Genomic DNA, 24,171 nt, shown 5'->3' with positions numbered 1-24,171 from the left:
ATGATCTCTCTGGTTTGCCATTAATTGCAGCAACAGATTTAATATTTTTATAGCTTTGTAATAATTCCATACACAAATAATGTACTTCTAATACCTCAGATGATGATGAACACAATATCAATGCAGATGGATTTACTCCTTGAGGAAGCTGTTATAAACATAATTATAGAAATTTTTAGGTACCCTCTTTTATAACTGTTAATGGTAAGATGATGAATTATTTTAAATCAAATGTTCTTACATTTTGGATTGTTACTAGTAGTCCACACAGTGCAAATGCATATCCAAAAGTTTTGCCAGACTTTGCTATTCCAACTGCTATAACATCTAAACCCTTTTTTATAGCAGGCCAAATATATGATTGAATTTTTCTGGGCCTTGATGAATTTACTAACGATCTCCAAGCCTTAAAAGTATAATGTAAATTATTTTCTTTAAATCTTAATAATTATTTTACTTGAAAATTATACCTTGTGTATTTCAAGAGGAAATTTTGCATCTAAAGTGGAATCTAAGTATTCACACTTATCTTCTGTATAAATTAATACTTTCTCTTGGTCCCTTTCAACTTCAATGGGTATGTGTTTCTTCTTTTTAAGAAAAGAAGGTTTAACAGACTTTTCTTTGTGTTTCTGATTTTCATTAATAGTCTTACATTCTCTTTTAATATTCATATAAAATATAGTCTCAGAATCAATCATCTTTTTATCTAACATGTCATAACTCTTGGGATTTTTTATGACCTCTAATAAGTCTGTGTAGAAATAAAATATTAAATATTAAATAAATTTAAAACATAATTTAATACTAATAATGAAATATTTATATTTTACCATTGTCTAGGTAAACGGCATAATTATTAAAAGTTAAAGCATCACTTAAGCGTAATACATTATTGTCAATAATGAGGTAAAATTCACCATAAGGTCTATCACATTGATCAGATCCTAAGTGATCAAAATAAATTGCATCTGATATGCTTATTACTTTTCTTGTGTATTGAATGGCTGACTTGCTCCACTCCTCTAAAATTCTTTAGATACATATAAAATGAATATTCATTATGTTTTGTACAAATGTTTATATTGATTAATGAATTTTAATTGATTCATACATTAACACTTTCTTATCTGTTGTTGGATCATTGTGTATAACAGCAGGTAAAATATTATACAAACCAACTGTATAACTTAAATATTCTTCTGTAATTAAATCAGGTGAATATATGATAAAGTCTTCTCTTTGTAGGAGAATTGAAATACCATGATCAGGTAAAAAAACATTATATGTATCTTTTAAATTTTCTGCAATATTAGATATATATCCTCTACACAGCCAGGTATCTAATTCTATGTCTAATTTATTGGATACTACAACCATCTAAAAATATAATGTTATTCATTATCTAGTTTAGTTAATTCAATAGTATAATTTTTAAATCTTACATCTCCTAGTTTTGGTTTTGTAAGTTTTGCATTGCTATCAAATAGTATTCCTCTTTTCATTGATAGTTTCTTGCTAATTAAATGTAATTTTTCTTTGTACCCTTTTATCTCAGAAATTCTCATAATATATGGTGTTAAAACATTTGTTACTTGAATCAATGTTGCTGTGGGAGGTAACACAGTACCTGTAAAAAATCAACATTTTATGTATAAATCATAGAAAAGTAAAAATATAAATTTATAATAACCTTCATTAATAAAATTTTGATGATCCATTTGTGTTTCTGATTAACAATTACAATTAAAAATGTGTTAGACAATTTTTTTTTAACCATGTAAAAGAGAATACAAATACTGTTTATATTTGTATTAAAGAGTTACGGCAAGTTACGGTAAATTAACATCGCATAGATTAGATATGGATCAATATGGATCTAGAAGTCTCAATCTCACTGATCTATGATTTATAGATAAAAGTGAGTATTAAAAACAAATGATGTTTTGTTATAATTATTGTTGAAGGTTGGTACAATAGTAATCAACAATAAATGGCAATTTATGTAAATGTTTTATTTAAATGTCTACTGTTACAAATACATAACCAGCAGATACAGATATATTATCTATATCTACTGACATTTTATCTCAAACATCTACTTGAAAAACGTGGTCTATGAAGTTCAGTGCATCAACACTGATCAGAACGTACTCAGGAAGCAAGTAATAAGGTACAAATAATATTTAAATGTCTAGCATAAATGCTATGGAAAATGAAAATGATCCAGTGGTTAAAGAGGTTCGTAAATCAAATTCCCTTTTATTCTAATTGTTTAATTTTAGATTAATTCTAGGTTATGTGTACACAGTGTATACATTTTACTACATATAATGTGAATTTTTGTAACCGTAACAAACAAGTTATCATTATTTATTGTCGTGGCATTCAAATAGGTTTACACCGCATTTTTGTATTTTCTTTGTTATTTGCAATCGATTCATAATTGTATATAATAATACATTGTTTCATCGAATAATTAAATTAAAAGAAGAAATATATAACGATTAAATCACGCGTTTAAAGATAAAAAAAAAGAAGAAATATATTTTTTTTTTAGATTCCAGTCTTTCTCTCAAAAACACTTGCTGATAAATTATTTATTTTTCAATATCCGGTTCGTCCGGCTCGAGAGGGCTACGATAATGCAACTTTCCTAAAAAGTTCTATAAAACCAGAAAATCAGGAAGTTCTTATAGAGGTGGCAATTGATACACAAAGCGTCAATTATGATCAAAGTAAAGGAGAACAAATTGCAATAAATGCAGATGGAGAGGCAAAGAGTGATCAAGATGAGGATGAAAAGGCATTTGATAGGTATTTAAAAAGATATTTAATTTATCATTTATTTCTTTACATTGTACCGTATAATATGCATTTCATATTACAGTAATTTTATGGATAAAACAGTCTTGCAATCTTCTCGAGCATTGCCCACCTGTTCAAATTATGCAGTTGGTATTTTTCAAGATGGTGAATTACATATAACACCTTTGAAAGGAGTCATTCAGATGCGTCCACAATTTAGCTATCTTGATAAAAGTGATAAAAGGGTTAGAGATGAAGCTAAAAATATGGGTGAAGAAATTGAGGAAGAAGAAGAAGCCTCGAAACAAGTCACTGTATCTTTTGCTAGACAGAAACCAGACTTTATGAAAAAGATGCAAGAGCAATCATTTCAGCATCATACTCAAAAAAGTTTAGGGGAAAGATGGATTCATACCAATTATATTCCAACAAATGCCACACAGGCAGAGGTAAATATTTTCAATTTATTATATTACTATATAGCCTCTTGTACTTATAATAAAAACATGTATATTTTCAGCTTACACGTTTGGAAATGTTCTGTTCTACCACAGATGAAACTGTAAATACATTAAATCTATCAAATCAGCAATATTTAGAATTACTAGCACCACCAATGAAAAAAGAGCTAAAAACGGATGTCTCTAGTTGTACAACATCTCTTAATTATATTAGAACTTTATCTCTTCTTGATCAGATTAGGACTCTTATGAAAGATGGTAAATGGTTTTAACTCATTGTACGCATTGGTTTTTAATTATTATGTATTGATTCCAATGCTCTTCTTTTACAGCCAAAGTTTTGTCCTTTGCACAGTTAAGATTAATTCTATCACCGGAACAAGAAACAACAGCTGTGTTAAAATATTTGCAACAGGTAGCAGTTTTAGTGCAGGGAAATTGGATTGTAAATAGTGAACTTATATATGCAAAAGATACCGTTTCATCGTATAACGGAATTCCTGCGGAACTTATGTGTAGAGCTAGAGATTATGTTGTAAGTATGGTGTACTTAAAATATTTAAAATGTATACATTTATGAATGTACTAAGAACAGGCGGTTTCAGTTATTATCATTCACCGAACACGAGTACCTACATAGAAAAACAATTGCATCGGTTATTAAATTGCATACCGATGAAATTAAGGAAATATTTACAAACTTAGCAATACACGAACCAAAAAAGGGATGGCGTTTAATAATTCCACCTTGTAAAGAATTTAGTGAAAGGTACTATAGCAATATCTTTTTTACTATTTAGTTTTTAAATTCCGTTCATTTATCTTTCGTTACGAGTGTGTAACTTTTTCTATAGATATCCGGAAATAGCTCAGAGACAAGAAATGTTTTGGGAAGCGAAACGGAAATATCTTCGCGAAGCGATGGAAGTCCAAAATCAAATTCCGCAACGTCAAAGACGGAAATCGAACAGAGAATCTATTGGGTCCGAAAACGAAGAACGAAACGTAGGACGCGGAAGGAAAACGTTAAGGGATTCTTCCGTGTCGGATAACGATAGCGCGACAGAGCCAGTGAAACATAAAAAGACTATTCGATCTCGTAAAGTATCAGAAACCACGTGACCAAAGTTGATGCGCGATTGAAATGTATGCTTCTACGTATTGATAACATATTATTACATCGTGTCTGCTTTGATACACTGCCAAAACTAAATGACTTAAGTAAAATATTTTCTAGTCTCAAGTGATGGATGAAGAAAACGACAGTATCGACTGTTCGTTTGAAAAAATAAGAATTTTACAGTTCTTGGTTTTTGGAAATTGATTTCAATTTAAAAGATATTAATTTAAATATACAGAAACATAAACATTTATCCAATCACGCGATCATTGTGAAAAGTTCATTGGCACACGTTATGCTGTCAGTGGTGAATAAGCAATCAGATACTTTAACGAAGTTGTAGAAAGCATTCATTTATCTTTTCCAAGAGTTACTTTCTGCGCATCGTTGACCGATGTCGCACCGAAAGCACTGACTGAAAAATGACTGATGTTTTTTATTTTATTAAAAATATTTTTACGAATAAAGGGTAACATGATGAGAAATCTGAAATCGTGATCAACTTTAGGTAGAAATATATATATATAAAGTACCAGAATCAATTGTATACTGTATTTATTACTGCGGTATTTGATATTGTACATATGTATGTATGTATAATTGAAAAAGGTATTTCCACGGATACTTTTTATGCTTTATTTAAGCTCGAATTATGATATAATCGAAAACACACAGTTTCTTAGATGCAAAGTAGCTAGTGAAAAGTAATCTTAGGAACGTGATCGCATTCTAGGAGTCACCTTTAATCTGTGTAGAAAGTAGCACCTGTGTAAGAGCAGGAAATAGTTAAAAAATCAGTATAGCTATGTAAATATATTTAATGCCAAGCAATGTATACATGTACATAGTACACATATCAGCATGTGGTTTTCCGAACTACTTGTTCGATACTAGTTTATTTAGTCCTTAATACCGTTTGCGTATTATGCAACTATTTATCCTTCTTCTTTATACGCAAAACGTGTTTATAATAAAATACGTCTTTCTCGACGTGAAATTATGATTACATTTAGAGTTGTCCGATGCTCGAAACTTCATTACTTGCTGTATGTGTAAGAAACTAGTAATACCATTATCCTTGAAGTGTTTATAAAGCACACTATACTAGTACACCTCTCCAAGTATATTATGTTGCTCGTGCATATATCATGAAAAGAGAATGTAGTCACTAATCTAACAGCAACTCTGTATTTTTTACAAAACAAGAATGAGCTAAGCCTTTTTTACGGGAAAGTCATTTAAAAAGGAAATATACGTTGATCGATTGTGAAATTATTGGAAAATATATATATAAGAAGGATAAAAGATAGTTGTCGCTGTAATACTATTTTATATTGTAAAAGAAATGTATGTATTTTACATTTCTTATTAAATAGTTAAGGATATATTATAGAAGAAAATCATTCGTCAAATATGGTAATTATTTTCTAAGTAAGGTATGCAGAAGGAAAGCCAAAACGATTGAATGAGATGAGGTAATCGAGCTCTGCGGTCAGAATACAATGTTTCGCTTAATTAAAGTATTAACTATCTCGTTTCCCTCTTTAACGATCGCATTCGCGTATCATAGGGGCGGAACAGGGGGCGAACGCACTTTCTCTTGTAGTCAGTCGGTGAAAGTATTTCATACGCATTTATACATTCGGAGTACCAAAATATCTGTTATTCTATCAGAACCACACCTATAGGATGATAAGGCTGACTTTTTTAATGAATCATGACCAGATTTTAATTCCATTTCAATTACATCCTGCTCTGTATTAAAATATTAAAATATTAAAAAGCTTTGAAACAGAAGCATAGAGGCAGATTAGAAAATTAATTAACAATTTTCTTATGCTCTCGTCTTGGTTTTCCTTCATTTCTACTTAGCTTTTTATTCTTTTCTTCTAATATCTCTTTACGTTTCAGGTATCCGCCGGTTTTACTCGGCAAGAGATTGCAGGAAAGGTAACGGAATTGCACGGTTCGCCGATAAGAAGAGGAAACGTCGATGGCACCTATAATCCGAGGAGTAGCGAAGAAATGAAAAGAAAGTGAACGACGAACGTTCAGCAATCTCGTCGATCGTTCCTGGATATCCGTTCGGTTCAAACAATGACCTTCGATGGGAGTCCCTGGAAGAAAGAAAGTCCGATCTGTTTCCATACGATTTTCATAAATTACACGCCAAGTAGCGAAAAAAGAAAAAAGAGATCGAAAGTTTCTCGGTGGTCATCGATCGTCCCTCTTGTTCCGATTTCATTTGTATGTACCATATACACTGGTTTCATTGTAGAACTGGTTTGTTTCATTCATAAGACATTATTTCGGCGCGTAAGCTGATTTAAAACACGTAGCAAGGTGTAGAAAACAAGCGTTCTACAAGAAAGGTGATGGAATCGAGCACAGATAATACAACCTACTTTCGACAATTCAATGGCACACTGAGAAACTCGCGATTTAGGTGAAAAGCAATTAAAGTTTATGTGCAAGAGCGCAGCTATAAAAAGGTAATCTCGAAGAAGTATATTTCAAGACGCGACGAATTTCTCCGAATTCTGCTAATGAAATGTTTTCTTGGATAAATAGGAATCAGTAGAGATGAGCATTCATGAATTTTAATAAGAAGAATAGAAATATATAGCAAGAGGAGAATCATGGAGGTGGAAGATAAGGCAAATGTGCAATCTTTGAAATTAAAAGTTCCTGGTTGCATGTCGAAATTAAAGTCACGTTCGAGGAATGCAAATAAAGCCCGAGCTGCGATGTAAAATTTGACGTCGACCTACTACTGAAAGGAAATTTTCGTCTGTAGAAAGCCATTTCACTCGATTTCGTTTGGTTCCCCATTGGTATTGAAAGCACTTTGCGGAAACGATCGGTTCTGGGCTATCACGAATGTACGTGTGTCTATAGAAAATGTAAAAAGTATCGAAAGACCAGAGCTATCGATGATGTAAGAATTGCGTTCGAGCGTGCAGCGAATTTGATGCTTTTTTCTCTTAAAGTACCATTAACAAACATTGTCAACTTGATTTCCTCGAACCGCAAATTGTATCTTACGCCTCGAATCAATTCTATCTCGCAATGCAATTCGTACATCATCCGTGAAAATAGTAGAAGCTACTCCGAAACGAAATTTCACTCGATGTTTCCATTTTAACGATTCGAGTACGTAGCATGCAGAATTTGCGAAATGCCATGCATAGCCAAGGAAGAATTTTTTGATAGTTCACCGATAAGATCGGTGAACACATTTCAAAGACCGGTTTCATTACTATTAGAAAACTTCGATCCAACAATGAATTGTTACAAAACGAGAAGGAATATAAACTCAAGCAAACGAGAAGAAACTTTCCTTTTATATTCTTTTTTCTTTTATTAAAAAAAAGAGGGTGGTCTCTTGTAGGTAAGCATGATTTTAATACACCATATTTTATTCTACCAAGATATTTCATAGAAAGTTTTTATCAGATCACTGCTCGCTTCATCCAGGCTCCAAGGAAATTGCGTTCAGCCTGTCAAACATGCTAGGCACCACACCTTCGTTTTAATTACATCATTACAGGTATTCGATATTTGATGTAACCAGGTATCTCTTAACAGTTATAATATTTCAGTCCATTTTCTTTTTTTTCTTTTAAGATCAATTTATTTTATTGGATGGAGCATTATAGTTGATCTATTTTCATTGTTTAAGATGATCATGTGCGGAGGCAAGATTTGGAGAACACGTTGTTTTACCATATAACGAGAGATTGTCTCCCACTACCCCGATGCGAAGCCAGATATTAACTGGTGGAGGTAACTTTCAGCGAGACATGCTATATAAGAGAATGAAGAACCGGCCGGCCAAGATAAAGCTTGAGTGTTGTCAATTCGTTCGTCGTGCCGTTACTCCTCTACCTTCTTCGTTGACAGGTAAGTGGGGTAAAAAAAAAAAAAGAAAGAAAAATTTGAAAAGGGAAAGAGGAAAGTCAAGGAGGGACGCGGGACCAGTGACGAGAACGAAAACAGTGCAAGTGTCTTCTTCAGGAGATTCGATGAAACATTTCTTGACTGTTTTTATCTGTGCACCATGGATCTGATTCTATTGCGATTCGCTATCAGTGAACTGTCGTTGAAAATCACTGGATAAATCTGCGAGGAAATCGATGAAAAATTGGCGAAACGAATGTTGTCACGCATGGTGGAGCAGAAATGACGGCACGTGCCTTAGAAACGGGGAAAAGCGAACCGGTCGTGCGAGGGCGATCGGGAACTGCGGTTAGGAATTCGTGAAAAATCTTAGCTGTTCTAGCGGATTAACGTTACTATGCGATACTACATATTTTATGAGTTATTCAGTCTCTGCGATTCGTTCCTCGAGCAGACTATTTTGTTTTTAATACTTTAGTCTTTTCATTATATTCATTAAAACAGTTTGTTAAATTTTTGATTAGATTTTGGACGAGTATAAATATGGAAAAATCTATGTTTCATTTAATTCTTTCACAGTTTACTATTTTCTTAAAATTTGTAATTGATGTTTGAAATTGAATCTCCTTTGAATCCAAAAAGTTAGTTATTTTAATTAAGTATTTGTTAATGTAGATGTTGTAAGCAGTAGGATAAGGTATTTTAGTTAAACTGTGAGAGAATTAACCAATGCAAGGCTCTCTGAAAATGGCGTATTTCAAATGTCTAAAATTCTGGAGCATGACATCGAATGCGGCTTCATTTACAAGAGTAGTCGAATACCGCAATCTCTGCTCCACCGGGTTGAAAAATGTCGCCGCAAGTATAAAACTTGCTCCAGATTTCCTTAAGAGCATGTCCAAGTCTGGCCGACCAGTTACGCGTGCCCTCCACTGATTATATTATCCCAACCGCGTTCCTGGCGTTTGTACTTGCCCGACAACTATCTCTTTTTTTTATTATGCAATTGCTTTCTTCAGAGTATCCTTCGAGAAATCCCTGTGGATCAACTTACTTCTCATACTTTTGTAATTTGACCCGATTCTAACGATTTGCTCTATTTAATCTCTTCGCTTCTAATAATTTTTAACATCTTTTTTCCTCGAGGGCAGTGGCGGCTCGCGTATAGGCACTGTGGAACTGCAGCAACCTGTATTTCCACTTGATATTATCGATGAATTTAATATAATGAGTCCTTTCTTTTTAATTCTTTCTTTATACTTGTGCAATATATAATCCTTAAGCATAATATCAGTAGCCATTCCCCAGTTTATGAAAAAGATATAAAAATCTTTGTATGGAATTGCGCGGTTCGCAGCGGCATGGTGTTTGACCGTGTGCGCATGCGCACATAGGAAGCTGCGCGCGAGGCTGCGCAGAGAGAGAACGCTATCGCTCCCGCAGTGCCGCTTTTAAAAAAAAAAGCAAACAATTTTCTGCAGCAGCATCCCCACTAATTTTAGCTATGAGCCGCCACTGTTCGAGGGTGTATTTTCAAATCAAAAGGGTGTAAATCAAAGAAATCCACATGAAATTATCAAAGTTCATCAAGGTGCAATCATAGAGAAAGTTTCAAAGATATCGGTGAAACTGAAACAGAAACGTAGCATGAGAGAAGAAAAAACAAAAGTTGCCTCGACCAGGCGATCGAATTCTTGACGGTTCTTCGTGGCTGTTGGATTAAAACCTCTCGAAGGAGGTGTCCCTTCTAGGCGCGAACCTTGGACGATATTGTTTCTCGATCTGCATGCTCTTACACCATAACATAATTCGCAACACCCGAGACAGATACGTTCCAATTTTTCTCAGCCGGTAGGGATTTTTTACACGTAGGCCCTCTCACTTTCACTCGAGCTACCGATCGAGCCTACCACTTAACGATCGACCGGCCGGTTCGCGGACTCGTGCCTAGTAAAGACAGGATTCTCATTAAGAGCGACAACTTACGTTTCTCCTCGTAAGTCGTCGCTGACCAATTATTAGATACTTTGTACTTTAAATGGACCGGTTAATCGGGTAAATAGCCGCTGGAATTACGAGATGACCCACGAGAGCCGGACCGAGCTAACGGGTTGCGTAAAAGTCTCACGAAACGAGGAAAAAGCAGGTTTCGTTCGACCTTTATACCGTATCCAGGAAACGCTAGCGCGGTTCACGTTTCCTCTGACAGGTTGTTTTTCGTCTTAAAAAGAAAACGAGTCACGGTGGGTAACTAATTTCATTTGACGTCGGTAAAAATGTACCCGCGAATTCCTAGAGCATACAGAGAAAGCTGATGCAAAGTTTATTTTGCGTTTAGATCCATCGATGCTTGCGATACTTTTTTTTCGCATTTGTTACGGTCGCAAGAAATTTCTCCCGAGAGTTTTCCACCGCAGTATACGGTTCGCTTTCGTAAATGGAACCTTTCGAATTTATCGAAAGCATCGAATCTCTCGCGATGCATCATCCTCGCCGCGTTACAAACGAGATATCCCCAACGAATCGTGAAACCACTGTCCATGTTTTACGCTCTTAGAAAGTTACGTGCTTTCCACGGCTATTATCCGTTCGAGTGTAAATGCACATCTTTCTTTCGAGCCAAACAATGCGCTGTCATCGAAAGGATCAAATAGGTTCGTTCTACTTTTCTACAAGGGGACAGAGATGGGATATGGGACGGGTTTTCTTGCGCATGCGCGGCGATTTTAGCATGAGTATAGTACAAATTTCGCGCATGCGCGGGAAAACCCGTCCCATGTCCCATCTCTGCAAGGGGATTGTACCATTTATTTACGAGACAAAATGGAATTTCAATGAAATTCACTGTCGATGCGTGCGAAAAATGAAAACTATAGCAATCAGTGCATGAGATCCATGCTGTTTCACTACATTTCTCCGTAAATATCTTTCGCGAGAATATTCTGGGTCATCGATGTGTGTAAAGTACTTTCAACGAAGATCATTAAATATCACTTTTCCAAAGGATGACTTACATCCCTCTCTCGATTGATTTCCATGCCAAGAACCCGTTCGCTAACGAACTTGCAACGATAAATTATACATATTTAACCGTCGCGCTCGGTGAATCAGATTGTATGGAAGATGATCACTTTCCCTCGCACGTGTTCGTCTTCGATCTCCTTACTTTTCTCTATTAATATCATAGAACATCATCGTGTCATCTCGAAGGATGACCATTAATCATTCATCTCGTTTTTCTTTTAGCAGAATGCATTGGTTATGTCTGGCAGCGTTAGCTGCAACCGTAGCAGCGCAAGGGTCTTACGATTTAGACCCAAGAGTGTCTTTTACTGGGAAATCCTCCAGTTTAGGACCTCTTTATTCGTCTAGCCTTAGCGGTGGTCAAGGTTTTCGCGATAATAGTTACGAGGATAATATTGTAACGCCAACGCCATCTCCCTCGCCTTACCGGAACCCCTCGAATCAGCAACCCGTAAGTAATTCAAATTTTTTCACGGTTTTTTTTTTTAATTTTACTCTTCTCTTTTATTCGAATTATAATAATTATTAATCGCAGCATAAACAGTTGCATCACGCGTTGCATTGCGTGTACCTGTTACGCGTTATGCAACAGCTTACGTAAAAATATATCGCTCTCCGTAGATTTAATGTACCGGTTCGCACACGTTTATCGTTGCGTGTAATCGCGTACAAAGAACGCTCATTATTACGATCAGATACCGAAAGAATTTTCTGAATGTTTTCGCAGTTGTATCGTAAACCATCTGGAGGCGGATTGGATCAGACGGCAATCAGGGTGAATGGACCACCGCGTGGTATTCTTCGAGGAGGACAATCGCAAAACCCACGGGTACACGGCATTTTCTCTTTTATAAGGAATCCTCTCAATAATGCGCACAATATGTTGACGAAATTCTGAGAGTCATAGTGGGTGCAAGTGAAATTGTCATTCTACGTACGTCTTGCAATAAGTGAAAGCAGTATAAGAAATTCTTGCATCCATTGTTTGCAGCTCCACACAATAACTGGCTTATGTAATAACCAGTTACGATGAGAAGAAAGAAATGTTTCTTTGTAAAGAAGTAAATCGGTACGCTTGGTGCTTTTTTTTTCTTTTATCGCGTGATTTCTAACAATTACGCGGTCCGTCGTTATCCCTGAACGGTCGTCAAAATTAAGCAATCATCTGCGGTAAATCGCCCGGTTGATCTTGTCGCACCCGTGTTCCTTTTTTCTTCTTGAAAGAATGCAATTGAGAAAGGGGAGCATCTTACGTAAACGCTTGATTTTGCGTGTGACTCGCTTTCTTTCCTTTAAAGTACAATGCTCTTAACCGTGTTACGTGTTTGAAGGCCGAGGTTGAAGAACTGGAGGAAAAGGAGGAGCCGGATCGCTTGACCCTTCTTCTGCCGCAAAGTAAATTTGATTGCGTGAACAAGCAGACTGGATATTACGCTGACGAAGATCTTAACTGCGAGGTCTTCCACTATTGTCAAGATAATGCTAAACACTCTTGGATTTGTCCTGAAGGATTCACGTTCCATCAGGTAAGGGCAGGTCTTAACATAATTAAGTTAATAGTAATGGAAGCTATCTCGGTGAAAGCATTTGCTACTATAAGAATCCAGAATTTCACTCCGCCCATACGTTTTCACCTTGCCACTTCCGCTATTATATAGACAACGAAACGGGTAAGTAAGGCCAATCATAAATCGTGCGATCGGTTTCCCGATAGCGGGGGCAATCGGTATGCGTTTCCGGGGTAATCAACCTACGCTCCTTTTCTCGCTGGCAAGGATGCAAATAAAGCTAACGTCTATCTATTGCACGAAACACCTTTCTCTTTAACTTCGAGGCCGTTACCGTTCGACTAACATGTTTGCATTACAGGTTCACCTGATTTGCATGCCGCCGAGCGGTGACATAAACTGCAAGAAGAGCTCCCAATATCACTTTGTGAACGAGTACCTCTACAAACCATTGAACTTGGCTGAAGCCGAGACGAGACCGAACGTAACCTTGAGATACAGTGAAAGATATTTCCCTGCAGATATTCATCCTGACGAACGTGATACTGAAGACACTTATTCGTCTGCGCCAGCCCGTCGTCCTGCACCAGCAGTAGGGCTTCCTTGATTGAGATTCTTTATTTTTATTTTATACGCCTTTAGAATGAAATTAGATGGTGTAACTGGTATAAATGATTGTTTTTTAGATATACTCTAGTCCTCAGCCAGCTACTTTGAATAGTATTCCTCCATCAGCTCGCCCACAACCAACGGGACTTCCACAATTTCGTTTACCGATCAATCAGGTTTTCCGCAGTCCTGAAGAGGTAAATATACCCCTTCAACATAGACGCCCACAACCCCAACAGCAGCAACATCAAGCTCTGAGAAGATTCCCACAAGTACGACCCGATGATGAGGAATACGAGTAAATTTTGATCCATCGTCGTTCGACAATTATTATCATTCATCGTCACCCTCATCGTCGCGTTTCAGTCGTTAATTATATCGCAACAATGTCATCATATACATTCCGTGTTGAAATTATCAACGAATAACGATAAACATAAATGCTATGTTTATTCGAACGAATTATAATTATATAATTCTGTAGATTAATTGTAGAATGTAAATTATTCTATATTTTCAGTTATCATTTTATACAAATTCTTAATTACTGCGAGCAAATGTAAACTCAAATTCGTCTAAATTCGTGTAATTAATACACAGATTCTATATTCGGTTTTATTTATAAATGGAATTACATTAATTAAATGAGAATTACGTAATATTGTATAATTTAGCAACACGTGTGTCTCAATATGTATCTGTCAAAAAATAATCAATGATTTTAATAATATAACAAACATGCTAACGTATAAACATGTAATCGATATTAGTTTAATAGCGATGACCAATAAATTGTTATTGTATTATTTTTAATAGCATTATTATCGCTACGACACTGTTACAAATGTTTTCTTGAGCGCAAAAATAGTCAATTCACAATTTAAGTAATATGCATGTAATATAAAAAGGAATAAAATACATATAAGTTGCGAAACATAATCATGTACATTTTTTTTTCATTGAAATACATAAATAATTCAATAGATCTTATGCTTTTACGTATTAAATTTGAATTGTAAAAACAATGAAAAAAACATAATTCAATTAATCATATTAAATTAATTATCAAATCAATAATTTAATTGATCAAATTTGCGAATTAAATTTAAAAAACTATGAATATAATGAATAAGATCTGAAGAAATTAATAAAAGGTAAGTGCACATAACTTTAATGAATGTAATTAGTAATAAAAGCATGTAACGACTTTCAAAATAAATGTTAATAAACTTTATAAATTACGGCCCCGCGACTGCTCCTGGTAGCAGGATAACAGATGTAGAAAGTGGGGGTATGATTTTTGGGGTGGCGGAGTGGGGGAACCTACGGTTCGAAATGTACTCCTGGTATCAGGATTATAGGATATGCAAAGAGGTAGCACAATTCGCGCATGCGCAGTGATCGGCCGCGCATATGCGCAGAACCAGCTGCGCAGTAGACCGGCCGAAAATATACAGGTTATATAGGATATATAAAAATCGTTAATTACTCATTTACGGCTATTAAAAAGTGAACTTTTATGATTGATTCTTAAAGAACAATGTATGCCGAATTTTCTCATACCCTTTTTGTGCACATCTCTGCTGTAATTACTTAGTTATTAAGAATTATTGTAGCAATAATGTAACTACGATTCGTATTAAACACCCATTGAATTTTTATTAATTTTACCGAATACAGCAATAATTAATGACACTTTATGGTCGAAACAGAAAGAGAAAGGTTCGAACTACATTCTTTAATCATTTTTAGTAACATTTTATGCGTTAATATTTAATAAACATCAATTCTTGTAACCACCATATTACCGCATAACAAGCCCGCTAATTTTCATTAATTTCTCAATTTCTCAATTTCTAGGAACATTTTGTGCACTTTTATGACTGTATTAGAAAGAGTAAGGTCGAATTGAATTTCTAATATCAGATTTGCAAGCATCTGAGGCATCGAGACGTAATAATTAATCATTATTTCAGTTCGACGTTTTATTGTAGCTTATTGTAACATTTCTCATTAATTTCTCGTAAATCCGATACATTTTATGAACTTTTATAATTTTAGAAGATAGATCAGACTTTAAGCAATCTATCGATACCTATATTGTATGCATTAACAATCTAGAAGCTGAAAAATTTACAAATAATGTAAACCCTGTATCCGGGTACCAGGAGCACATCAAAATGGAAGTTGGTGGCACAGAAATCTGCGCAGAATAGGATGCGCAATAGATTCTCGCGCCCTTGCGCAGAACCGGATGCGCAGTAGAATACTGGAGGTAGCATGGTGGGGGAAACCTACGGTTTGAAATCTACTCCTAGTAACAGGATCACAGAAGAGGCAAAGAGGTTGTACCCGCCAAAATCTAAAAACTAAATTACTAACGCCACCTATAAAAATATAATAAAAACTACTTGTAGATAACTTGATTGATGAATTATCGACTCGGTAACTTGATGAATAATCGTGACTATTTTTTTTAATTGCAATTGTAAAATATAAATACAAATAAACCCTACTATTTCTACCACGTCCGAAGACAGATGCGACAGATTGACGCGCTTAAGCGGGAAGCGGATAATTATGACTTATCTTGCAGTTCTTTTTTCCTATTTCAATTCTACGATTCTAAAAAATATAGAATCAGTCAAAAACAAATAGTTAATTGAAATACGAAGCAATTCAAAATTTATTTCATACAATTAAAACAAATATAGATTTTCTCTTGTTCGCTCGCATATAGTTTCTGATGTAAGATATCGCCATATTGTTTGCTACACTACCGCCTTCTAAAGTAAAAAACTTTAGGAGGGTTATAACCGAGTATCGTCACTTCGTTTTGTATTAATTGTCCATGTGAATTTGTCTTGTTTTGAAGTGAATTTACTCCATTGTGTTGTCTAGTGTACATACTTTTCATTAAATGCACGAATAAATCATTCAACTTTCGTGGTATTCGTAGAAAAATCGTTGATGCACTATCGTGTATCCTTAATACACGACATTCAATCAAGAATTTCGAAATATGGCTGCTGCTGCTGCTGCTGCTTTGCTCGATGAGCTTATGGGAAGAAACAGAAATGTTCTTCCCAACGAGAAGCCTAAAGAACTTAATTGGGAAGATCCAGAGGTGAATCTTCGAAACTCGTAATATTTTGATTGCCCCGTCAGTAACGGGCTCGAATTTTTACATTCTTTGTACTCACTGCATTTGTCTTTTTATATTTCAGTTTTGTAAATTGTATTTAGTCAAATTTTGCCCCCACGATTTGTTTGTTAATACGAGAGCCGATTTGGGCGCGTGTTCCCGGGTACACGATGACGAGGCCAGAGAATTGTTTGAAAAAGCGCCATATTCGTACCGAAAACAACAATACGAAGATGAATTTATTAGGTTTTGTCAAAGCATGTTGAATGAAGTTGAAAGGAAGATAATCAAAGGGAAGCAACGGTTAGCTCTTATTGGAAGAACAGAAGCGGTAGGAGTACAAAATATTGTCTGTAATTTTTCCGAAAATAATAAGAAACTTATGTAGTTTTTACTATCATTTATTTAGCCTACTTTAACACCAGCACAAACTCAGAGAAACGAAGAACAAATTGCACTTTTAACCGAAAAGATTAACAAGTTGGTAGAAGAAGCAGAACAAAGTGGGATACAAGGCAATGTTGAACAGGCTCAAGGTTTGATGAGACTATGCGATCAGTTGAAAGAAGAACGAGAAACGTTAAGAAAATCTAATGATAATAGTCACTATAATCAGGTAAATATAAAAATACATGATGTGCAAAACTTTTTAAACAAAAAATATAGAAATTAATATTTTTATTTTGCTTAGACCGCTGAATTGGCTGCTGCACAAGAGAAACAAATGGAAGTGTGCGATGTTTGTGGTGCATTTCTCATTGTGGGAGATGCTCAACAACGAATCGACGATCATTTAATGGGGAAACAGCACGTTGGATACGCCAGATTAAAGAGTGCCCTTCAAGAGATTATGGTAATTTAAAACTTTTTTTGTATCAAAGATTTATATAGTTTAAATCGTATGGGATAACAATCAAACTGAAATGATATTTTTCTAGAGTAAACGTGAAAAGGCTAGAGACGAGAAGGAACAAAGAAGAGAAGAAGATAGAAAACAAAGAGCACGCGCTAATGAAGATCTTGATAGGCGAAGAAGAGACGACAGAGATCGGGATCGAGAAAGGGATAAACGTCGCAGACGCGATGACGATAAAGGTAGACACGATTCAAGCAGCCATAGGTAATTACTTAAATATTTCAGATTAATCAGTCAACTTAACAGGATTACTTTATACTGTTCGTTATGTTTAGAAATTCTGGACATAGAAGCAGAAGCAGGTCAAGAGATAAACATGACAAGCATCGAGATGATGATCATCGACGTCATGCTCGCGATAAAGGTAAGTTTTAGATGAAATTTTAATTATTAAGATATCAAATTAATCAAACATTCTACGCTTTAGGAAATCGTGATCATCGTAGCTCGAGTCACCATAATCGACGCCGCCATCGATCTAGAAGTCGAAGTCACAAGTAACTACTCTTGATTGGTTAGTGAGTGAGAACTAAGCCAGGTATGCACTAAACAATATATACCATATCCGTCTCAATTACTATACAGGTTCTTTACCAGGTGAGTTTCATTAGATGCACATAATGTATACATGATAATTATCTGTAATTTTGAAGAATGGCATAGTCACAGCGAGCCAGTCCTCTGGTCCTGCCTATTAATCGGAGAAACACTATTACTAAATTTCATACGGACCTGACTGTGTACAGCGTTTAATTTTCAAAGTGACGAGCTTGCTCTATGTAACATATTACCGAAAAAAAAAAAAAAAAAAAAATGGTGCATCAAGGTAATGTCGAGCAAGGGATAGTAAAATTGTGTTCCCATACGAAAGGTATTTCTATCATGTAGTATTATAGATATTGTCTACAGAGCAAGATAGGAGAAGGTATACCTATCCTTGCTTTGATCGGTATAATGTCTTCATAGGGTAAATCAATGACATATATAATTTCAACGACTGCATAGCTTTTTTTTGTCGAAAAGAAATTAGTGGTTTAGTGGAGGAAACAGTGCCTACTTCCGTAGACCTGCTACAACAGTGCCCTGTGTGACTGTGACTATACAATCCTAGCTTCTACTACGCATTTCTGAGGTATTTATATCGGAATGATAATACCAAACATGTCCTTTTATTAGGAAAGTTAGACATTTTCAGAAAACGGTGACCTTTATTTTCGAGCGATATTTGATTGCTTAAAGTTATGATAACAAACTCCTGCTCTTACTTTCCTTATTCCCTGATTGTAATTTATTCGATTGTAATTATAATATTCACTTTAAAGTTGAACAATGGTTTTTACCAATTAGTCAGGGAAGATCTCTACGATAGGACCAAAGAAATAATCATGATAGTTTAATTTCTGATAATGAATTCACCTACTCTATGTAATCCAGAAATGTAATATATTTTTATTTAATAGCCGTCTGGCAATGATTTATAAATCGTGTATATTAATTGTTATCTTTAGAACTTTATTTAAAAAAAGTTCAAGAAACAATATGATGCTGCATATTCTTCTTCCCTTTGCATGCATTTTTTCTCCGTTACTTTTAATTCTGAAAGATAGGACTTGGCGAAGCTCAATCGTGTTTTCTTATTCAAAAGTATTGAATATCAATCGTTATATTGTCATGGTAAATCATTTGAAGGTTGCTGACAGGTCACATGGATTGTGTATTATGGCGATCCCAGGATAATATTCCTTTTAATCATATCTTGTCTTATTCTTTTTGTCACATCCTTCATTTCGGCTTGATAGAAGACTCATACTTTATGCGCGCACTACATTTGTGTGATCTCGTGTTTGTTCGCGATAAATTATTCACCCCTCGATTAATCCGCTTTTGGAAGCAACTAGATTTCGAACAAAAAGTACAAAAATGATAGTTTTAAAAAAGAGAACCGTCTTGTATTGTTACATTGGGATAAAAGAAAAATCCTATTGTTAAAAGGTTTGTAAATAATATCACATTTAACATATTATTTTCATTTAACTTTCGCATCATTCTATTATCATAATATATTTAATTATAAAAATTAAGTAATTTACTATGTAACAGTAAAATATCTAATTTTATTTTTATTCTAAGCTTACAAATTAATTCTGTTTATTTCCAATGTTACAAACAAAGATGATCAGTTATATAATCTGCTTTTTCACACATGTAGCCGACAGAAGTATGAAATAATTTTTTTTAATATCATACATACAATATATATACATATATTAGGGCAAGTTAACAAATAATATACAAATATGTTATCCTGCTGTTTGGTAATGACAGAAATTAATATGATAAAATTCTATTGAAATCATGATTTCTGAAGGATATGTTGTCTATTTTCAGACAGAAGATATGCCATGGGGATGTAACCACTACACGGACTCACTTGCACACTGCTTAATATAATATTAAGGTAAAGATTTTGCATAATCTAAAAAAATCCAACAAATCAAATTTTATTCACTTGCGTTTGAATTCATTTTTACTGCATTGCGCTATCTCGAATTTAATTACAAAAGTCAAGAATTAAAAATTTAATATAAAGTATTGTTATCAGTGTTATATCATGAAATCAAGAAACAGTTCAAACGATTTATTAGCAATTCATTCGTATTTGATGCAAATGTTACTTTGGATTTTCTACATATTAAAAAAAAGACATCAAAGTAAATTATCTATAATTTGCATTGTAATATTCATAAGATTGTTAATTGGAATTAATAAAACAGTACTGCATTGAAGATATCAGGTTATTTAAAAAAAAAAAGACACAAACATTTTTAAAACAGTCAGAGTTATATACAACTTAACAAGACCATCTGACACTGTACAATCTCTAACAGATTATAAAATTTATTACATAAGTATACATGTATATATATGTATTAATAATACATTATTGAGCGATAGAATATTCTATCTAAATACTGTACATAGTAGTAATATTTGCTATAATACAATTATCTGCTAATAATCAAATTATCTTTGTACAAATTAAAATACTGTACATCAAGTGTAAATATTTGTATTGGTTGAATGACTTTGATTCTCTCGTGCGTATTTAATTCCCTCACTTCATGTCAACAGACGCCAAAAAATTAAAATAATTAGACGGCAGCAATTTTATTTAAGTCCAATAGTTTTTGTAACCTGAAAATAATATATTATTTAATTACTTAGTGTGATTTGTTTTAGAATTATCTAGACAATAAAAAAAAACTTAAAGGTTTGACAAATTTGCTACCTCTTCGTATACAGTCCAAGCCATTGCAGTCACTAATGTCCTTCTCAACATTCTTGGAACAATGCCTTTAAAATACCCTAATACACCGTATTTTTCATAAATCCTCAATACAGAATTACGAACACCATTAAATTCATTCGGATACAGTTGTATTTTCGTTTTAATCACATCTGCCGGTTGTGTTATAATAGAAGCAAATATTCCTGCTAGTATTCCACAACTAAAATGAACTGGAACTAAGGATTTATCGCAGAGCGAATCTAAAAGTATGATTAAGTATGTTAAAAATATTGAATGACAGAGACAGAAAAAAAATTTGATTTTCCATTTGATCAAAGTTACCTGCTTCTATAGCTATACTTTTTAATTGAGTATAAAACATAAGATAAAGACCACTGAAAGGGGCGTCTCTTAATAATGTCGGTACTAATCCGCGTGAAAGACCTCTTACTCCTTCCTGCTGATAAATTAATTTCAGTGCTTCTCCTACACTATTATATTTATAAATGTCGCTCTGTAAAATGAAAACCAAACTGAATCATGTATTTTCATAGAATTTGTATTAAGTAGAATATTCTAGGTTTATCAATATCAATATTTTTACATCTTATTTCATTTGCTGTGCATCTTTTTTTATGACATAATATTCCATACAATATAAAAGATGTAAATATATTTATAATTGTTATACGTACTTCAAAACGCGTTTTCACCACTGTTATTGGAATTAATAAAACTCCAGACATAGATCTTGCTGTAATACCTAGTAATGTAGCTTCTATAGGTGTGAGTGGATCTTCTAGTTGCAAAGTATGTTTTAACCAATGTAACGATGAAAAATATAATCCAACACCAGGAACAACTCTGGTGATAGACTGAAAGAAAAAGAAATCTCAATTCATGCTCCTTTCCGATTTTATTTAAATTCAATAATTGCCATAGTTTACCGGAGTTATACCCCTCCAGAGTCCAAACACATTTTCTTTTTTAACTATATGAATGATCGTTCCTAAAGTACCACTTCTTGAAGCACTAATTGAAAAGTAGGTAATAAAAACATAAGTGAAAATATAATTTTATTGCAAATAATTGAAAAATAGAATATTGCTTTCAACTTACTCCAGGTGAAGATTTACTCTACTTTGAAGTCTTGTTTTGATAAGGTCCAATGGTTGAAATAAAATAGTTGAAAAAGTACCCGACAGTGATCCCGCGAGAAAAGACTTCAAAATAGGATACTAAAAAATAAAGAAAAAAAGGGTTTTAATTTTTAAAATGCATTTGAAAATGAATGACCTTCAGCTACTGTATGTTTAAAACATCACATACATAAGTGTATCTATATTCGTTTAATTTGAGGTGATAAAATATATGGAAGCTACCATAAAATGAAACATACAGATAATGATATATCAGTAATTGCTGTTGTAATAAACATATGTTATTGCATATTATCTTGCACGAGTTCACTCACGTGAGTTAAAAGTTTTCTTTAAGAAGTCAATATCATTGTTATCTGCATAATGTACATAGTATCATGGGTTGCCATTCATTACAAGATTGTCATTTTTTTTCCTCTCTCTTTTTTTTACTATATTCTAATTGTAATAACATATATGTAAAAGAACTTTGTACAAGAATTTTGTTACATGAAATGTATAATGTTGCTCAATAGGCATCATTAATATTACTATGAATATACTTAGAAATTTGTTTCCATAAATATGTAACATCAAAATATAAAATTATTTTGTTCAAAAGTGTATGGTATTAAATTGTATGAAACTTTATTTCTAACCAAATTGAATTTTATTTAAAATTGTATATACATTTAATTTTATAATTAGTCCAATTATTGTAATAGTCGTAGAATAGATAATTTTTTATTTTCTTTTTCAGCTAATACTTGTAAATTTGGGACATCAAACTCGCAAATTCATATTGCAAATGAACACATGAGATACTAAATGGTGTATACTGCTCCACATAAATCATCCAGTACACCTCTTTTATATTTAGAGGTATTTTTTATTCCAATATATTAATATTATGTTTGTTTTAATTAGTAAGATTTATCAAGTTTTATATATTTACATTTAAAATACTAGTTAATCATTTCAGCATACTTATAATACCAAAGTAATCATAAAAACATGTTATAATTTTACTGAAAAATGACTAGTGGTATGAATGGAAATATTTAATAAAAGTTATTAAATACACTAATGGCTTGGAGTATGGAAATATTTATCCTCTAGTAACTTTTATTACCATTATCCTTAACATACCAAGAGTTTACATTGCAGAAATAAGAGAACAAGTTCATATACTAAAATAATATAACTGGGATACTTACAGTTCCCAAAGCTTCCATGATGATATAAAATTTACTGGAAGCTTGAACAGTAAATATATTTCAAATTGCAAGAAATTGTACTACTTTCTTATTTAAATACAAAACTCAAGGAAAATATTTCTTCTTAATGCTTCCTTTGGTGTTACTGAGGTACTAAGAACATTAAAATCATGACAGTTACTTACATCTTCTTTTATCTTCGCTTCACCACTTTCGGGGTCAATAGAATAACCCTGCATATCAAAACATATTGCAGCAAAAAATCCAATAATATCAAACTGAAACGTGAATTAAACGTGACTTAAAGCCAAACGTGACTTATTCGATTACATGTTTAATCTTAGGACATGAAAAACAAAACTTTATTGTCAAGTATAATAATACTTTTATTATAACATAACTACTACTAAAAGTATTAATAATATTATATAAAATAGAGTCTATTGTAAACTTGTTAAGTGTTAATAGAAGTATTATATTTATTAAATAAAATAAATTTCATGTATTTATACATATGTATACATAATGTGTATGTACATGATATAAATTAATTTAAAAGGTTTTTTATTAGGTTAGAATTAAAAAAGTGGAAACGAAAAACTGATGTATTATAATAAATGTGCATATCTATAATTTTATTTTTAATAAGTAAAGTACTTATTTATAATTACTTTATGATATAAAATATAAGTGTATGGTCAACTCGCGTATTTCATACGTGGTTATTGCACATTAAAAATACATTCAGTTAAGAAATAGAATAACGTCAAATGTAGGAAAAAATCACGATACTGATAAGGTTCTTATCTATTAGTACAAATCCATTGTTTCAAAACAAATATGCCTTCACTATTATCGATTACGCATAAATGCATAATCTCGTGTGCTAAATGACGTATTGTTTGCTTCAAATCCATCACTGCATTTCACAATCAAAATAAAAAAATGAAGAGAATCTAATGGCAAATATGTTGCAATATTTGTTGCAAGTGCATTTTGGATATATTTTTTATTATATAAACAAGAAATTTTGTT

The 24,171-nt window shown here is 33.4% G+C and overlaps 3 protein-coding genes across 11 annotated transcripts; 2 read left to right on the top strand and 1 right to left on the bottom strand.

The window, feature by feature from the left end:
- Window positions 1–1,681: 1,681 nt before the first annotated feature.
- On the top strand, window positions 1,682–14,356 carry LOC117604280 (RNA polymerase III subunit E). 3 transcript variants are annotated; one of them, XM_034324163.2, is made up of 11 exons: window positions 1,682–2,241; window positions 2,561–2,817; window positions 2,891–3,257; window positions 3,329–3,527; window positions 3,602–3,804; window positions 3,875–4,038; window positions 4,124–5,805; window positions 6,301–6,881; window positions 6,961–7,780; window positions 7,846–7,939; window positions 8,072–8,288. In XM_034324163.2, exons 1-7 carry the CDS (start codon window positions 2,191–2,193, stop codon window positions 4,389–4,391), a joined length of 1,509 nt encoding a protein of 502 aa, XP_034180054.1. In that variant the 5' UTR covers window positions 1,682–2,190; the 3' UTR covers window positions 4,392–5,805; window positions 6,301–6,881; window positions 6,961–7,780; window positions 7,846–7,939; window positions 8,072–8,288. The 3 variants fall into 3 exon arrangements, with proteins under 3 accessions (XP_034180054.1, XP_076545055.1, XP_076545054.1); XM_076688940.1 differs by lacking the exons at window positions 1,682–2,241; window positions 2,561–2,817; window positions 2,891–3,257; ... (1 more) ...; window positions 3,602–3,804; window positions 3,875–4,038 and adding exons at window positions 11,539–11,764; window positions 12,041–12,142; window positions 12,645–12,839; window positions 13,183–13,413; window positions 13,508–14,356 and having other exon boundaries at window positions 4,391–5,805; window positions 8,072–8,292; XM_076688939.1 differs by lacking the exons at window positions 1,682–2,241; window positions 2,561–2,817; window positions 2,891–3,257; ... (1 more) ...; window positions 3,602–3,804; window positions 3,875–4,038 and adding exons at window positions 11,536–11,764; window positions 12,041–12,142; window positions 12,645–12,839; window positions 13,183–13,413; window positions 13,508–14,356 and having other exon boundaries at window positions 4,391–5,805; window positions 8,072–8,292.
- Window positions 14,357–16,192: 1,836 nt separating this feature from the next.
- On the top strand, window positions 16,193–22,801 carry LOC117604555 (luc7-like protein 3). 6 transcript variants are annotated; one of them, XR_004581463.2, is made up of 9 exons: window positions 16,193–16,557; window positions 16,658–16,906; window positions 16,985–17,191; window positions 17,267–17,428; window positions 17,514–17,670; window positions 17,767–17,855; window positions 17,919–18,029; window positions 19,880–19,949; window positions 22,680–22,801. XR_004581463.2 is itself a non-coding variant. In XM_034324761.2 (8 exons), the coding sequence occupies exons 1-7, from the start codon at window positions 16,453–16,455 to the stop codon at window positions 18,000–18,002; spliced, it is 1,053 nt and encodes a 350-aa protein (XP_034180652.1). In that variant the 5' UTR covers window positions 16,193–16,452; the 3' UTR covers window positions 18,003–18,029; window positions 19,880–20,031. The 6 variants fall into 6 exon arrangements, 5 of the variants coding, with proteins under 5 accessions (XP_034180652.1, XP_034180651.1, XP_034180650.1 ...); XM_034324761.2 differs by lacking the exon at window positions 22,680–22,801 and having other exon boundaries at window positions 19,880–20,031; XM_034324760.2 differs by lacking the exon at window positions 22,680–22,801 and having other exon boundaries at window positions 18,145–20,022.
- On the bottom strand, window positions 20,470–24,088 carry LOC117604557 (mitochondrial glycine transporter). 2 transcript variants are annotated; one of them, XM_034324770.2, is made up of 8 exons: window positions 23,808–24,088; window positions 23,322–23,414; window positions 21,900–22,018; window positions 21,728–21,812; window positions 21,476–21,655; window positions 21,123–21,294; window positions 20,781–21,040; window positions 20,470–20,686 (listed from the first exon to the last, which is right to left on the bottom strand). In XM_034324770.2, exons 2-8 carry the CDS (start codon window positions 23,373–23,375, stop codon window positions 20,660–20,662), a joined length of 897 nt encoding a protein of 298 aa, XP_034180661.1. In that variant the 5' UTR covers window positions 23,376–23,414; window positions 23,808–24,088; the 3' UTR covers window positions 20,470–20,659. The 2 variants fall into 2 exon arrangements, with proteins under 2 accessions (XP_034180661.1, XP_034180660.2); XM_034324769.2 differs by lacking the exons at window positions 23,322–23,414; window positions 23,808–24,088 and adding an exon at window positions 23,137–23,306 and having other exon boundaries at window positions 20,472–20,686.
- Between the last annotated feature and the right edge of the window lie 83 nt (window positions 24,089–24,171).

Source organism: Osmia lignaria, chromosome 7 (genome assembly GCF_051020975.1).
Source record: "Osmia lignaria lignaria isolate PbOS001 chromosome 7, iyOsmLign1, whole genome shotgun sequence".
Lineage (NCBI taxonomy): Eukaryota > Metazoa > Arthropoda > Insecta > Hymenoptera > Megachilidae > Osmia > Osmia lignaria.
This window is presented reverse-complemented; position numbering and strand designations above follow the sequence as displayed.